The sequence below is a fragment of the Falco naumanni genome, chromosome 7 (genome assembly GCF_017639655.2).
Source record: "Falco naumanni isolate bFalNau1 chromosome 7, bFalNau1.pat, whole genome shotgun sequence".
Taxonomy (NCBI): Eukaryota; Metazoa; Chordata; class Aves; order Falconiformes; family Falconidae; genus Falco; species Falco naumanni.
In genome coordinates this window covers 3828451-3845462 of record NC_054060.1, presented here as the reverse complement: position 1 = coordinate 3845462, position 17012 = coordinate 3828451, and the positions used below count along the sequence as shown (strand labels likewise).

The 17012-nt window shown below is 42.0% G+C and overlaps 2 protein-coding genes across 4 annotated transcripts in view; one reads left to right on the top strand and one right to left on the bottom strand.

Moving 5' to 3' along the window:
- Positions 1-2622: 2622 nt before the first annotated feature.
- On the bottom strand, positions 2623-10757 carry CIAO2A (cytosolic iron-sulfur assembly component 2A). 2 transcript variants are annotated; one of them, XM_040601424.1, is made up of 5 exons: positions 10530-10752; positions 7046-7210; positions 6016-6065; positions 4176-4221; positions 2623-3098 (listed from the first exon to the last, which is right to left on the bottom strand). In XM_040601424.1, the coding sequence occupies exons 1-5, from the start codon at positions 10654-10656 to the stop codon at positions 3001-3003; spliced, it is 486 nt and encodes a 161-aa protein (XP_040457358.1). In that variant the 5' UTR covers positions 10657-10752; the 3' UTR covers positions 2623-3000. The 2 variants fall into 2 exon arrangements, with proteins under 2 accessions (XP_040457358.1, XP_040457359.1); XM_040601425.1 differs by lacking the exons at positions 2623-3098; positions 4176-4221; positions 6016-6065 and adding an exon at positions 6778-6943 and having other exon boundaries at positions 10530-10757.
- Positions 10758-11057: 300 nt separating this feature from the next.
- The window catches only part of SPG11 (SPG11 vesicle trafficking associated, spatacsin), a 35606-nt gene continuing 29651 nt past the window's right edge, over positions 11058-17012 (top strand). The window contains exons 1-6 of one of the 2 annotated variants that reach the window (XM_040602286.1): positions 11058-11158; positions 12724-12902; positions 13716-13943; positions 14737-14935; positions 15471-15608; positions 16346-16809. In XM_040602286.1, the coding sequence (XP_040458220.1) occupies positions 12728-12902; positions 13716-13943; positions 14737-14935; positions 15471-15608; positions 16346-16809 (1204 nt within the window). In that variant the 5' untranslated portion in view covers positions 11058-11158; positions 12724-12727. Of the gene's footprint in view, positions 11159-11399; positions 11707-12723; positions 12903-13715; positions 13944-14736; positions 14936-15470; positions 15609-16345; positions 16810-17012 lie in introns of those variants that run through there. The other variant, XM_040602285.1, reaches the window with a different exon arrangement.

The following is a 17012-nucleotide window of genomic DNA, read 5'->3' as shown; positions in this document are numbered from 1 at the left end:
GAGATATATTTTTTTACCAGGGCCTGAAATTCTAGGACCAGGGATTACAGTTTTAAACAAAAAGAGGGTAGATTTTTATTAGATAGAAGGAAGAAATTCTTCCCTGTGAGGGTGGTGAGGCTGGCACAGGCTGCCCAGAGATGCTGTGGGTGCCCCATCCCTGGACGGGGCTTTGAACAATCTAATCCAGTGGAAGTTGCCCCTGGCAGGGGGCTGGATCTTTAAAGGTCCAATCTTCCAACCCAAACTGTTCTGTGATGGCGTGATCTTTCCTCAACACTCCCCCTCATGGGGAAGCACTTCCAAAACACTTCTAGCTCTGCTCATTTCCTTCTCTCTAGAAATCATAGTTAAAAAATCCTTTGCTTTTGTTTCTCCCCTTTCGAAAAGCAGGGGGGAAAATGACATATTGCTTCTACTTAATAGAAACAAAGTCAGTTTACATTTAATTTTAAAATGGAAATCGAGACTCTTCTGTATGGAGTATTACATACATTTACACTGACTTAGAGCAGAATTTCAAACATTGCCTTAAAGCCGTTTTGGGTGCGATGCAGGACAGCAAGTCTTATGGAGCAACGAACTAAAACAGAAGTTTCAAGGAACAGTACAAGAGTCATAGTACATCATGGTTTAGCAATTCAAAAACTTTTGGAAGAAGAGCTGTATTAGAAGTGCTGGGCTGATTATGACAAGTAACTACAAAGAATAAATCCTTTATATTGAACTGAACTGCAAATTGTATTTACTTAAACTACAATATGCAATGGCTATCATCTAACTAGTTTATTAAAGAGCAAACGGTGGGGAAGAAAAACATTGCTCTTGTTCTATACTTCTGTTTTAATGGCATGGCACAGCAAAACATCTCTACTTGTTTTCCATAGAAAACAAATTGGTTTATGTAAGTAGTGACCATTTAATGAGTCTTCCCAGCTGAAAAAACAACCCAAACAAAAACCAAAACCAAAAAAAAACCAACCAAGGAAACAAAAAAAAACCCAACAGAAAACTTTGCAAAATGCATCTTCTAGGATACTTCATGATAGACCATTCCAGCAGGAGTCTAAATACACAGATTTTAAGTTTTGCCCGAAGTAGGATTTGAAAAAAAATATCGGTCCATGGGTTTTTTATTTATTTTGGAAAAAGTACCAAGTTTTTAATTTCCCATACAAACATCAAGTAGCTAATTCCCTTCATATTCTGCTGAATACCTGAGGTAGTAGACAGAGCAGTGTCCCACACAATTAAGCTTACATCTAATTACACTTCACAGAAGCATCCACAGAAGGTGCTGATTAACAACATACACCTCTCAAGCTAAATTCAAAATGAGCAATGAGGGCACAAAGGCTTTTGAAATTTAAGTAAAATTTAACTGAAGCCAAATAAGTGAAGTTAAGAAAAGTAATTTTCCACACATATGCCAGAACTGCACAGCTCCGCAGATGTGCAGTAACCTATGGAAAATGGGGACTGTTCTCTCCTCCACCTTCCCCCCACCTCTTTGGTTTTTTTGGGGTTGTTTGTTTTGTTTGTTTGTTTGTTTTTAAGATAACTTTGGCACTGAAAGCAGGGAGATTACAAGCTTTTGTTGGCACAGCTGTGACATGTGTCAGGATACTCATTTACAACGGGAAAAATTTCTCCCACTGATTATAACGCGTAGCCTAGCTGGAGTCCATTCAATCATTCCATGCCTTCAGGAAAGCTTTATGTGGCTTATTATTAAAATGGTTACAAATCCCTGAAATCTCAACAGATGTTTGCACTGAACTCCCAAGGATTTCTCACCGTTTAACCAAACACAAGCTCCCTAGAGTAATCACTGTTTCACGGAGGAACAGCTCCCTAAATCTCTCATGAACCACTGCAGGGGATAACTACTAGACACTGGCCAGATAACACACCCCTGGGATACCCAAATAGTTTGTCAGTGCCATGGGGCAAGAGATGGATGGCAGCAGCCTCTCCCCCTACACACACACACATTTACCACTGTGGCCCTCCTGTGGCTGTACAGCAGATGCTGAGCATCACTTCCACTGGGAAAGAAACAGCTGGGAGAAATATCTGCTTAATTCTTCCAGGAAAGGTAAACTCATGGTCAAATCTACAGCTGCAACGGAAACTAATCCAAGAGAACTTCTCCAGGGAGAAAACATGACAGCTGGCAACATTACGGATACCCCAGATAAGACTTGTGAGGGAGCAGCAAAAAGAAACAGGACAGTGGGAACCAAAGGAATGAATGAAGGGCTGTGGGGTTCTCTCACCTTCCACACTGCAGGTAAGTCGTAAGAAAAGCAGCATCAAACTGGCAATACCTTGTCCATAGGAAAACTTCACCCTCAGAATAATTATAAAGCAAAGCCTCCAGAATCAGAAACATGTACTAAACAGGGGAAAAAAAGCACAAATATTTAGCAGGAATAGCATCCCCGTAAAAATCTACCTTGTTCTAGCCCAGTCCCTTTGTTCCAAATTCTTTCTCTGAATTCATCTCAGCTTTAATGTGTTTATCAACAAAGAACTTGAATTAAATTGTTTCCTTCTCCAACCATCTAAACCTAAGCTTAAAGAAAAAAAAAAGACAATTTCTGAACTCAGAAAGCAGCATTTCAGTACAAGAATCCGGTTTATTTTTACAGTGCAGTGATTGAAACAATGTAGAAATTTAACTTGCAAAATGGAATTTATATCACAATGTCTGTCAGAAGGCAATACCTATGTGTTGTTTTGCTTTAATCATAAAATATTTCTCTGGACACCAGAAATTACAAATGCTTAACACTATACACTTCACTTTATTTTTAGAGACTAATTTATCATAATTTAAATCTCTTATAAACAATTTCTTTTAAAAAACATGTGGAAGATAGAAAGAACTCAAGTATTAAACTCAAGGCCTTGATTATTATTATTTTCTTTTTTTTTTTTTTTAAACAAAGGTATTTTAAGAAATGTATCAAAATGATTAACTCTGTATAATAGCTACTAGTCAGGCTCCGTAACACACTGCTCCACAATTTCACGCAAGTTTGGATTCTCCATCGCAGCTGCTACTCTCTCTTTGTCATTGATTTGCTTGTTGACTGCAAGACATCACATGAAAAGCAAAGTCAGAAGTAGTTTTCAGTGGTACTTTACACATACTGCATCAGCAAGGTGACAAATACAAGATAACATAGTCCAGTGAAGGTTTTCCAAACCTAGTAAACACCCAGCTCAAAGACTGAGAAAACCTATAGTAACAGTACAGTGTGTCCACTTTCTTTTCAATTTTCTCTTTAGGTGGAAGATATTATTTGCATAATAGCCAAAACTGACATTTGTACAACAGCTTATAAAGCACTGTACAGGCAGGCATTTAAGTGGCATGGCCCAGAATAAGAAGGTTGTGCCAGACACAATAGAAGGATGACAAGACAAGAAGAATATGTGGGTGCTCAAGAGACAGTAGTCAAAGGACAGAGGATTAGCAGGAAACTGGGAAGAAAGCAAATGAAAGCTCAGTCACAAAAAACCCATCTGAAACTGAACATTTTTGTTACTTCTCTAGTTTAGGAAAAGAATGCTTTTACAATACGTCTTAAAATCAAGTATGAAACTCATGACAAATTAGTAGTCCAGGTTCTCCAGGTTCAATTTCTAATCATTTAATCAAAAGAACCAATTTTCAACACACAAAGATATCTAATCCTTAAGAACAAAAAAGCCTGGGACATTGCCTGGGCAACGGCTTTAACAGCTGCTTAAGAGAGTGATCGGCTATAGCTTTGAAAGAATGTCTATGTCCTGTAAGTTTTATTTTAAACATTGACTGAGAAACATATTTTTGTTATGTTAAGACAGGGAGACCACTCAGTCAGGAAGCTTTTCATGTTAATTATTTTGCAACACAGTAGCAACTTCTTTTGTTATAAACACAACTTAACACCTGCAAGAACTGTGGGGTTTTTTTTGTTTGTTTTAAAAACCAAAACCACCAACAAGCATCTGTTCACAGTACCAAAACAGCTTTTGAAACAGCCTCAACTACATGTTTCATTTTAAAGCTTTAACAGCTTATTCATTTCTGAAAAGAACAGTAAGGTAGAGGAAGAAAAAGATTTATGCAAAGAACACAAATGCACAATCTGCAACAGCAGTCATTCATAAGCTCTACTTACTGTCTTCTTCAGTGGAATGTGTACCTTCAGATATGTAGATTTCCAGCTAAAGGAGAGATCATTAATGTTAGATGCATACATCAACAATTGAATATATTCATTACTGGAAGAAAAAAATAATCATACAGTACAGATACATGTAATTCATACTTCCTGAAAATGTTCACAGAACAAAAGGGGATCAATGTTAAGAGCTGATCTTCGGCTTCACTGCAACCTAGTCACAAGACAATCTCCTCCCCCATTTCAGAGAGGCCCCAACAATCTTTCTTCAAAATTGTGGAGCCATTCATTCCCACTAATATCAACTGCTCTTGTGAAAAAGTACCTGCAGTTAGGCTACTGCAAACAGGGCAGAGAACTGGTACGACCTTCTCAGCAAGTTCTCTGCAGGCCACAACTCAGGAACAATTTATTTAAAAGCCACCAGAACTGCAAGTGTCACTTTCACAAGCTAAGCAGTCTTGAAAAGACATCCTTAGGAAGAGATTCCTAATAAAATATTCCTAGTAAGTTTTGCTCAATGATGAGAATCACAGATACTCTCTTTGAAAATAGCAGTGTGATGCAGTCTCTATTTCTTGCATGGGAACAGACTGCAAGACTAGAATCAAAACAGACGTAAATCACCTTCATGCATTTACCAGGCCTGGAAAAAACAAAACCCCCTCACACACAGTAAGCTGCAAGGAGATCTTGAAAATTGATGTACCCAAAGAAAACCTAGTAAATAATTCCTACGTCTTTTACCTTATCTCGCTGAAGCTAAACCTATTTGTTACCATGTGTCCAGCAAAACAAATCATTGTCTGCCTATTTTTTTAGAAATGCAAGTCTCACTTTGCACTGTTTAGCTGGAAAGATGAAGCTAGCAACTATAAAAACAAAACAACAAAAAGATCAACACCAGAAATCCTCAGCTAATTAATTTATATTTGGAATTCTTTGGGGCAAGTTTCTACAGCTCTATTTAAAAGACTATGTTTGTCATAAAAGGTCCACTCTTGGCTCCTGCTAAGACCCAAATAGCTTTCTTTAAGGATATATTAACCCCTTGTTACCTATATAGTCTCTTACTCTCCAACAGCACAGTGAGGGCTGGCCTCCGTTAGGGACAGCATACTAACCTAGGTCAGGCCATTATGCAATTTATACAACAGTTCCCAAGACACAGGTCATATATTCCTTCGATGAAGTTCCAGTTTTGAATTCTGCAGCTCCTCTAAACTCTAATGAAACCGTTCTGAAGTTTTTACTTCCTAGACGATGCCCACGCAGAGCAGTGGAACTCCGCTTAATGGGTTTCCAACGGGCAACAGAGCAGTTCTCTGGCTTTCAGGGGTGCTCGCTCAGCGGGTTGGTCCGCTGGAGACAACTCTCAGATGCTCCAAACAGTACAGCAGAGTCAGTAACTTAATTTTATATTTATGGTGCTTAGATAGATTGAAATATTGCGGAAGGCCAAATTCATTTTCCCCAAGGCAAAAGAATGATTCCAACACTTTGTAACGTGGGGTTTGAAAACACCCTCTTTTCCACCAAGCAAGAACCCGAATGACAGCTGGTGAGGAAATCCCTCGAAACACAGTGCACTTCAGAAGTGCAGCAATAAATGGTCTTTTGTAAAGGAAAGGAAGAACCGCAGTTACTCGCAGATCCCTTTGGGTGCTGCGCTGTACCACAACATTCACTCCCACCATAGGTAAATGACAAGCTTTAAGAAGACCCTATCCTTAATCACATCTTGCAAGTTACTTGATCCTTGCAGCATACACACTCTTAAAGAGCACTTGGCATATACTCATGTAGTTTAAAGCACGTTCCAGAACAGATACTTTACCTTATGTCTAAAAGGCAAACATCTCTGCAGTTTTATTCTTAAACAAAGGCCTGTTTAAACAAAACAGATCGGAGATTTTCTTGTAAAATTCAAGGTTTGAGGTGCATTTTCAGAGAAAACACATTTAACAATCAAAAATCACCAGTAAAATTTACAACCTTCTCCTTTTGTATTCTGAGCAGCACAAGTCACAGAGGAGACCAAATAATGTGCAGTTTGACCCTTCGGCTGTAGCTTCTCAGTTAAGCTCCTACCTGCTGTACAAGCTTATGAGGTCTCTAGTCTCTAAACATCTATGCTTCACTATCTATACTTTGCTTTTTAGGCAAAGCTGCAAAGGTTTGTTTGGGCATAAATAAATGTACTTCTTCATTGAAGACTTACTTTCCCTTAAATCTTCAAAACAGACTGAGAAATCTTAGTATGGATCTAAAATGGTAAAAGTTGCTAACCCTGGTACATTTAAACAAATCATTTCAGAGATCTCAAATGTGATTTTTCAGATGCAATTTCACCACAAATAAAAAGGGGGAATAAAAGAAAGCAAAACAAGCTAGTGTAGAGTCTCATACAACTTAACTGCTTTCAAACCCCTAACAGCTTAGAACTTTTTGGTATTCTGGGATTGCCTGTGGGGTTTTTTGTCCATGTGTGGGAAAAGAGAACAGCCCATAAAGTATGGGAAAGATAAGGGAGGCAATCATAAAGTTTAAACATTTTTTTAAATTTAAGAGCTAAATTTTCAATTTAACATTATTAAAATAATGGGGAGAATATAAAGAAGGAATTCTGTACCACTTCCCAGCTGATTTTTGAGAGCTTGTCTTTGAAGAGTTTCCCTAACTTGATAAAAATAGATGGATGTCCCCACATTTCTTCTAGTTTTTTGTTTGTTTGCATTTGGTAGCAGGGTTCTCTGGTCAAACTGCTGGCAAAGCAATACTGAAATTTAACTAAAACTGATGTTATTAGACAACCTAAAATTAACTTTATGCTCATTGTTACAGATTTAATGAAAGAGAAATCTTACCAATGAGAGTAGCCAAAGAGCAATGAGGTACTGTTGGTGTAAACCTGATGATGACCAGATATTCATCTTCACCTATCTCTTGAACTTCAACACAGCTTTCCGTTACCACTTCCAGTTCTTCTAAAGTATTAGGTTTCTCCGGGTCCCGGATAGTACGGATTATATCTAAAGCAGAAGACAAGTGACCAACAATTAAGTAGCTTTCTTGAATTTAATAAAAGGTACTTTTATTAGAAACCATCTTCCCAGCATTGTTCATTTTGCTCCTGTTCAGAAAAGACAGAGCTATAAATATCAGTGCTACATCATCTCATGAGTTGCTTCAGAACTGGGCAAATTGAGGCATTTGCTGTTCACTATGCACTAACTTTCCACATTCCAGTTCTAAACTTGCTATTATTTTTACAATTCCATTATAATGAAGAGAAACCAAAACATGCCTATTAAAAGATATGTATTACCTTTGGAACTATATGTCATGTAATACTAGCCCATCCAAAAGACATACATAGATGTAATATTTCAGATAGGTTTTCTTGCCTTTCAGGTTTTTCAAAATCTAACTGATTAACAAGACAAGCCAGATTTCCTTCTATTCTTCTCTCCGCTCCCTAGCCTGGGCCTCCCAGATAAGATTCTGAAGCCATCTTAAGGAAAGCCAATATAAAAAACATATACTAATCCATATTTATCTGTATCCATGGTCACTTCCTTAGCTTCTAAAACATGGGGATCAACTAGGTTTAATATACCTGTATAGAAAATGATAAGCAATGTTGCCTTCTATAGAAGCAATGTGTTCTGGATTAGCTTAAGGAGACCTCATTACACAATGAAACAGAACTACATTTATTGCTGCTTTTCCATAGAGCAAAAGGTTTTAAAGTAATATTCAAAAGCTACAATATTTGATTATAGGACACTGAAAAATTACGACCAAGAGAATATATTAATTCAGTACACTTCCTAAGAGCCTGAAAAAAATAAGTCTCTGCATTTCAATGTGTTTGCTGAGTAACGGAACACAGAAGGCAAGGCAATGAGATCTCTAGCCTGTTCACATCTGTGCCATGTACACAGCGTAACTTGAAGAAACACTAATTCTGACAGTGAAGACCAAACCTAGGAAGTTCCCAGCTGTCACCTCTCCCTCACTTCTGCCTTGTGTGCAGTTGTTTGCCCCTTAGAAATGCAAGTACAAGCATTTCTGGTATAAACAAGGTAACTAAAGGGATACAGGTTAAGATCAATTTAAAAAAACCTAAACGTGTTAAAAAAAAAGAATGGGTAGGTATTTTTAGCTAGCTATAGTAATTTTATGTTTAGTATAGCCCTACCAATAGCTTTACTACAATAGCTGACTGCATTGCCAAAGCAAATGTGACAGCTGCCTTCACTACAGCAAATTACTTGAGTCTATCTTCAGGTACAGACTCACGCAGCTCTTGAGAGCTGCAAAGCTGCTTTCAGCGCATTCCTGCCGTTAAGCTGCCAGGCCCAGCCTCTCCACAAGGATCACAGGCATAGTACAACTTGGAACTAATACTGCCATACTACAGGCAGGAAGGAAGCAGGCAGCCAGTGGGCAGGAACGGTAGTTCATGTCTGTCTGGAATCCATCCGTCTGAGAAGGGTATGCCTGAAATCACAGATACAGCCTAAAGTCTCTGACTGGCGAGCAAGGAAGTTTGTACAGTTGTATAAGCTTTTACTCCTGGTACTCACCTCACCCTTCTCAGAACCTCTCACCCTCCTGCAAGGGCTACTCAGATTGCTCTCAAGACCTAGGTAATGCTTTCAGCAGGGCTGGGAAATGCTTTCCAAAGTTGTCATCGCTCCTACCATAAAACAAAACTTGGGACGAATGAGAGAACCGAGTCCCATTCCCTGACTTCCACGGAAGCAGACAATCGCTTGAATCATTCTGCAGCTGCAGCCCCCAGCCTCTGCTTCTCTGTCTACATCATAAGGGTGTGATGCTGCTGAATTACAAACCTAGAAGACACAATAGAAGTCACAAGGCTATTTGTTCTGTGTTCCTGAAGAACTGATAATTGTCCCCTCAATTACATTAAGGATCGTGATGGTAACAAGCAAGCTGTCTAGCTTTATTAGAATATTTACCAGCAAACAGACTAATAGTCTCATTTGTCAGACCAATAACAAGTATTTTCACCTTTTTTCCATTGTTCTGGCTCTAGTGTCACTTTTTGCTTAAAGTCTTAGCCAACTACTTAAGTCTAACCAAACAAGAAAATACTTCACATATACATGCAACACAGGTATCTTCACAGACACATTTCCTTGTAATTTCTGTTAAATTTCTTTCTCTATTTCTATAAGTTATCCTCTTTCTGTGTGAAAAGGCCCAAGAGAAATTAATTCCTTTACCAAGCAGTGACAGGAACACTGTCACTGATTTAGCTCCGCAGTACTTCATGGATGCCTTTGGTCTTTGAAAGCTAGATTTTACACAGACAGGTGCTTTAGTTCTGCAAAGATCACGCACATGTATAATCCTCCGGATGAACTGAAATCAGCAGGACTACTCACATGCCTAATGTTCGTAAGTTATTAACTTAGAACCACCGATGTTTCAAAGTACCTATATTTAACCATCACTCAAGTTTTAACATCGAGTTTGCTTGACATTGTTTCCTCTTTTGTTCTTTTTAGATAAAAGTGCGTACAGTGCTGCATAAAATCCTCACACTACTCCTAACTGCTGACAAAATCCCTGTGCCCGGAAGCTTGACAATGTTCTTGGATTCCTGCAGGGTCCCATGTGTAGCATTTCCAGAGGTGAGATCTCTCCAGGTTCTACCAAAAACTCAGTCATTCAAGGAACAGAAATCTCCATTTTGCTGGACTAGCTGGCTGACCTTTCTGGAATGACTTGCCTGTCCAGGTGTGTCCAGCTCCTCTTCTGTGTAAGGTGATGAAACACAAAGGGTGACCCCCCACCCCTGCAGCCCAGCCCCTTTCCCACCTGCTGGGGAGCTGGGAAGCAGCAGCAGCACCCACCAGCCAAGCAGGGCAGGTTCCCTCAGCGCTCTCCTTGCTCAGGACCCCCACAGTGACCACGGCACCCCCCCCATGCCAAGGTCACAGCATCCGCCCATCTCCAGACGCAGCCCGGGGCTGGGCAGAGCCAGCCGGCCCCCAAGCCAGGCCCCCACCCTTCCCTGAATATTCCCGGCCCCCCCAACACCCCAGGGGCAACCCCTCCTCGCTCCACGCCCCTGGCAGCGACCCCTGTCCTCACACAAGCCACATACAGTTGGTTCCTGTCCCGCAGGAGCAGCCACCCGCGCTCCAGCCCCTCGGGACCCCCCCAGCACACAGCTGGGCAGGGCCTGGCCTCCCCCACCTCACAGCCCAAGGGCACAGCAGCACCGGCCCCCAGGGCCTCTCACACACCCCTCAGCCCCTCCGCCACCCCGAGGGGCGACCCTTGGACCCCCAACAGCCCCACGACAGTCACCGTAAACCTCGAGCGCCTTGTCCTGCTCCATGGCCTGGTTCCGGGGGGCATGGCAGCCCCTACGCAACCCGGAGTACCAGAGCACCCTGCTCAGCGTGTGCGACAGCAGCCCCAGCACCAGCGACATCCTCCCGCTCCGCCATGGGAGAGCGCGGACCGGACCCTCGCGGCCACCGTCCGCCGCCGCCAGCGGGAAGCGCCGGGCGGGGCGGGGCCAGGTCACCGCTGCCGCGGCCCTGCCCGGGGCGGGGCCAGCCAGTGGCTGCTCCGCCCAGGGGCGGGGCTAAGCGGTTCCCTCAGGATTGGCGGGATTTCGGTGCCGCGTAGGGTTCTTAGTGGGCTGCCTGCCTCTCTAAGCGGGCTGTTGAGGGGGTTCAGCGGCTCCGGGCAGCGCTCCCGACGGTGCCTGGGCTCTGCGGAGCTGCCGCGGCGCCAGTAGGCCCGTCCGTACGGGCACAAATACCTTCGGCATGCCGCGCTTTGCCCCAGGAAACCCCCCAATTCCCAAATAACGGTGGTAACTAAGCGTCTGAGGGCCAGTGTGGGAGGGAGCCGCCACGATGTCCTTTCCAAGCTGGAGCCGCGAGATGCGGCAGGAAGAGGCGCGGGTTGGGTAGTGGGAATGAGGGGTAGGTTTGCTGTAGGTTTGGAGCTTCTTCAGACGGCTCAAGGTCAATTGTTTATTACAAGGAAGGCTGAATGTAAAGGCCCCCAGAGGCAGCCGCCTACCTCGGCCACTCCGAGCGAGAGTGGTGGCAGGCCAGTCTCTGCCCGCCGGCCCTCACGGAGACTGCAGTTCCCAGCGTGCATTGCGCTGGGCGCGCTGCCTGCTGGGGGTTATAGTCGCGCCACGGCACTGGTCAGCGCTGTCAGCTGACCGGAAGGAAGAGCTGCCCCATCCAAGATGGCGGCGGGAGGGGGAGTGGAAGGCAGCTAGGCCAGGGTGGCGGCCCTCCCTGAGGAGGATGGAAGGGGCGAAGCAGGAGCTGCGCGTGCTGCTGGCGCCCCTCTTGGGGGAGGCGCAGTGCTGCTTGCGGGACGCAGCCCGGGTCCGGCTGAGCAGGGGTCAGGACGCTCTGGGGAGCCTCCTGGTCCCTGGTGGGATCTACCTGGAATCTCTGGTGCCGGGCGGAGGCGGCCGGGCCCGGGGCAGCGTCCTCCCGGGAGCCTGGGCTGAGTAAGTGGCAGGGGGCGAGCAGGGGAAAGGGAGGCCGGGAGGGGCTCCCCGGCGTTGCTCTGCTTTGGTGAGAGACGCCGGGAGGACCCCCGGGGCTGAGGGCGCCTCTCGGAAGGGAGCAGCCCTGCACTGGCGAGGGCAGGCGTGAAAGCTACAGGAGGCTGAGGGGAACTTCAAATCCTGCTTTGAATAGGATGCTCTCCCCTTAAAATCCCATTGCTGAAGGGGACGTTGATTTATACCCAATTATTTGTTTACTTGTGGGTGTATTCATTATAGATGACAAAGACAAGTTTTCTTCTTTTTTTGAAGTTGCTGGCTTGAGATTCTGTAGCGCCCTGACTGCTTGACTGCTTTGTTGGTCAGGGGCCAGCTGTTGTGTGTGACATTCAACAATCACAGGATGTTTTTAATTTGCTTTAGTAGCTTTTAATGCTGAGTCAAAACCACAGTCACATTGCAGTTGCAGACATCTGCAGTATCACATGATGCCAACACTGTTACAGTGCTCTAGTCTCTTGTTTCATTCCACACCATCCTATGTGGTCTTGTAGCTGTTTCCTCTCTGCCTGCTCCCCTCCCCATACAAGGGTGGGTGTGAAGACACACGCCTGAAACGTTTCTCAACCCAAGCGAAGGGGAGGCAAAGCATATGGAAATGGGCAATATGCTCTGCTTCTCTTGCTGACAGTACTGGTGTTCCTTCTAGAAGTCCTGAAGCAGAGTATCACTTGCATAGCATGTGTCATGGATGACTGAAGGAAAGAAACACACAAGGATAGAAAACCCCTGTATTCCTGAGAGGAAGAGACGTAGGGATTCGTAAAGCACTGTCTTGCATTGCAGTCTTTGCTATGGCTGAAATGTGTTATAGTATTGGGGAGGGACGGGGTGGTGGCAGAATATTTGCTGCAAAAGATTAAAATGATACTGTCCATCATGAGTACAGTTCCAGAACCGTTCAGTATGATACGTGGAAAGAAAATAAGGTCAATAAACAAAATGTTGTATCTTCAGCTTCATGTGGGAGAATACAGAAGATCTGCAAGCAGACAAGACAAAAATACTGGCTCTTGGTAAAAGTAATGAACTGTTTGTCTATGAATTTACTAGAGAAGATGGAAAATACAACCCAGTTTCCCTGCACAGTTGTAAGGAAGATACACTTAAAAAGCACCTTGAAGTTAAAAACATTAGTGAGTAAATTTCAATGTGTATTCCATATTTGAAATTATTACAGGTCTAATTCTGCTTCACCTGGTGAAACAAACCAAGGCAGTAGGATTGAACACTAGGGAAGTGTCAAATACTTTCACACTGATTTAAAGTTAGCAGCAGCAGTGTTAACGAACTTGAAAAATAATAGTGACATTTTGGCATTCAAAGATGGCTTTGTTAGAGGGAATCAAACTGTTGTAGGGTAAGGTGTTTGGATGATACAGAGTTAAAAACAAACTGTAATAAAACATACTTATGCAACCCTGCTGTGTCAAACTTCCCCTTTAATATTGGAACTGATGGGAAGAAAACAGACATAGGGCAGCTCCTCACTAATCCTGCAAAGGCTAATTATGTGTTTAACCTTATGTTCTGTAACTAGCAAATATAGTCTACAATTAGAATGCACGGTCTTTGCAGGACCTAGACCTTTGGTGTTCTACATGTTTTAAACAGTTTCCCTTGCTAAAAGTATTTTTATTTCCAAGGATTGTAGCTTTTATTGTCAGTGCTGACTGAAGTAATGTTTTGTGGCGATTTTTTGTGTTTCTCATAGTATTGTCCACTTAAAAAGCCTACACTGTTTTAGGAAACTGTTCTAAAATTAGGGCTGCTGACAGGAAGTGAGTTTTAAAACAAAACAAGCCCCACCCCTCCACCCCCACCCCCGCAATCCCAACTTCTGTTAAGAGGGTAGCAGAGGATAAATTTGAGCTGTAATTTTACTGATATATCTTCACAAATCAAAAGTACCAGATCACTATAATCCTAAAATATCTTTAACTTTGCAGGTCTGTCTTCAATTTTCTCCTTGAGGATACTGTCTTTTAAAAACAACAAATGCATACTTCTGCTGAATAAGTTTATTGTTGTGCATCTTACTTTTCCTGGAGAAGACTCACCCCTAGAAAAATGTGACTGCTTTACCCTTGATTTGCCTCCACAAGTTCTAGAAAGAGTAACAGATACATACTTCTGCAGGGGGATCCTGTTTCTATTAGACAGTTCTGGCTGGATTTGTATCCTTCATAACAGAGATGAGCTCTCAGTGTGAATGATCTGGAAGAACAAAGTAATTTTTATTTTCTGTCAGGGTTAAGTAGCAATTTCTTGGAAGACTTTCAGGTGTTGGTTTTGAAGATGCTTTCAATAAAGGGGTTGTGTGGCAAAGTGCTAGTTATTGTAGTAAAAAATGCCTTAATTGTGTATCAAATGTGGATTCTCAGTGTGCCACTGGAAATCTGTTTCACACTGGAGTAATGGTTTTCAGCATTTTTGATATGTGGATCTGCATATAACAGGCTTACATCTACTATCAGTAGCCTTCCTTGATTAGATCCTTTAGAAATTATTGACAGATGTGCAGGGAATAACATCTTGGAAAACAGCTGTCTTCTATTCTAATGAATAGGAGCTCAAACCTGGCAGACTGTTCCACGAGACACTCAACTTTAACCTGTCCTTTATAACTTTTTTCTGACATGTATGCAAAAAAATGCAATAAAGTCACGTTACTTTTTCCTATTAATTATGTAACTGCCGATACATATTTGTCCCAGTTCACTTCTAAGTAAAAAACAAGTCTTTTGAGGTGACACAACTTTGTGTGTACGGCACCTAGCACAGTTCACTTCAGATTCTACCTAGGTGAGCTTGGAATGCTCTTGTAAAACAAACAGTTCTAAGTGTTTTGTTGTGTAGCGATTGGCTTGGACCACAAAGTTAATAGAGATTCACTGTCTTCCCCTTCTATGTAATTTCTTGTTTGTGGCACAGTCTGAGGCCTGGTGTTTTCTTTGACACTATTTAAAGATGTATTTGACTCTCTTGATGGTGTAAATCTAGGAAATATTAATGTAGCACTCTGCCAGGGAGACGTGCAGGGTGAGGACGGGAGTCCAGCCATCACATCACCACTCACTGCAGTGAAAGTGGCACACGATCTCAGTGTTGCTGTGATCATCAGTTCGGCCAACTATGCCATTTCGGTGGATCTAAACATGTACTTCAGGTGCGTTTGCAGCAGAATTCCTAAATGAAAGTTTTGAGTATGACTAACATTAAAAAGTGCCTGATCTTGGTCGTGTAATAGTTGAGATGCTGTCAGCTTTTTATTTTGAGTTCTGGTAGAGTGGAAATTTCATGTGTTTATAAAGTTTGCCCATTATTATTTGCTCTGATTTATGCTCTGTCACTTTAACAAATAGGAGAACTTGGTATTGGACTTTATATTTTTTCTAGGAAGATTAGGATATGTACTGTCAGCACCTTTTAGAAATACTGTAGAGTATGTGATTGTAAAACTATTATGACACAGCTATACTGATATTGCTTGACAGATTAGGACTAGGTTGTAATTTCGAGGTGGTGTCCACCTCAAAGGAAATAGTATTGGTTTTTGATGGCTTACCTGGATACATTTTTGTGAATGCTGTTACTCTGAGGGAAAAGTGCTTTGCTGCAGCTCCTGGAGGAGTTAAACATGAAAGAAAAAAGTATCTGAAATCATCTGAGGAAGGTGAAATCTAATATTTATTTATTTACAGACAGTTCCCTGGGCATTTGCTCTGTAAGAGAGATTGTGAAAATTTTCCGGTGAAGCCTCCTGAAGGACTTGACGAGGATGACCTTGCTAGTTCTGACTATAGCATGGAGCTTTTGTCATCACCTTTCCGAACAGACAGGTACATAACGAAAAAACTTTCTAAAACAGGATGTGTGTTGCCTCCTTTAGACCACTGATTACTAAACTGCTGATTTTTTTCGTTTATTTTGTAGCTGTGGCAAGTAAAATCAGTTTGCTCTGCTTTTAAGCTTTTGAATGTTAGGATGATGTTGGGAAATGGGCCAAGACAACTTGGCATATGTCATTGAACAGCTTCCAAATAGTAATTACTGTTTAAGGTGTTCCCTTTAGTTCTGAACCAGTATTGACAGATTTTTGTATTCTAAGTATTTACAGCTTGATGCGTGTTTAGCACAGATGAGTGCATTCAGACTTCAAAATATTTTGTATTCATTTAAAATATTTTAACCATGTTGTGACCCTTAATATTAGACATATTAATACCAAATTATAATTATAATTTGATGTAAATGTAATAAATACTCAATTCTGGAATTTATTTCATTCTACTTTTTTTTTAATTGATGAGGTGTTTTCTGCAAGGAAAAGAAAATTTTCTACTAAGAATGCACAGCTTCACGGACGTTGTCAGCTAGTGCAGCTGTGATCAGTCAACTTAGCTGCAAACTAAATAAAAATAAACAGAACATGTTAAGGTTAAAATGCAATGTACTGGATGGAATCTATAAGCTTAAAATGCACACTGTTTAACTGAGAAAACTTTAAAAAGGTATTTATCTGCATTGTTCTTGGAGTAATGCCTGATATTACAGGTAACTTCTTTCTTCACCCCAGGTCCTGGAAGGCACACTTGTCCTCACTACGTGATACAATAAGGAGAAGACAACCAGGTTCTTCAGATTTGGTGGATGACTTGAATTTACCTTGGTATCAGTTTTTTACTCATCTTGACGATCATGATCCTGAAATCTATGAAAATTCTGAGAAGATGGTGGCTTTTGTTCCACGGGCTGTTACATGGGCTCCTTCGAAACCATTGCAAAGCGATGGTGCAAACCTCAGCAACACAGGACAGCAATGGAAACAAATCCCCATGGAAGCCCTACAAGAAGTGGTAAAACTGGAGTGTAAATTGGTAACTGGAGTTAAAGCCATTTTTGGAGTATTAACAAACGACAACGGATTGACTCTTGCTCTCTGGGACTTTGAGTCACAAGATGTGACATACTACCGCTTCGGCAAAAACAGTGTTTATGTGGATTGCAGTGAAGAGGTGCCATTGTGTCTGCTTCTGACAGGTGAGGGTTTTCTTTACGTAATTGTTCTGATGTAGCCTTCTGACAAAAGTTCAGGGTTTTTTTATTTGTAGTGCTGCGCTTTCCTGTCTGCCTGACCGCTGTTGGCTAATTTCTGACGTATCCCTGCTGAGGAGAAATCCTAACGGAGCCAGCTGTGGCTTTGCATCATTGAGAGGCCATAGATAGAAATGTTGCTGTGTAGC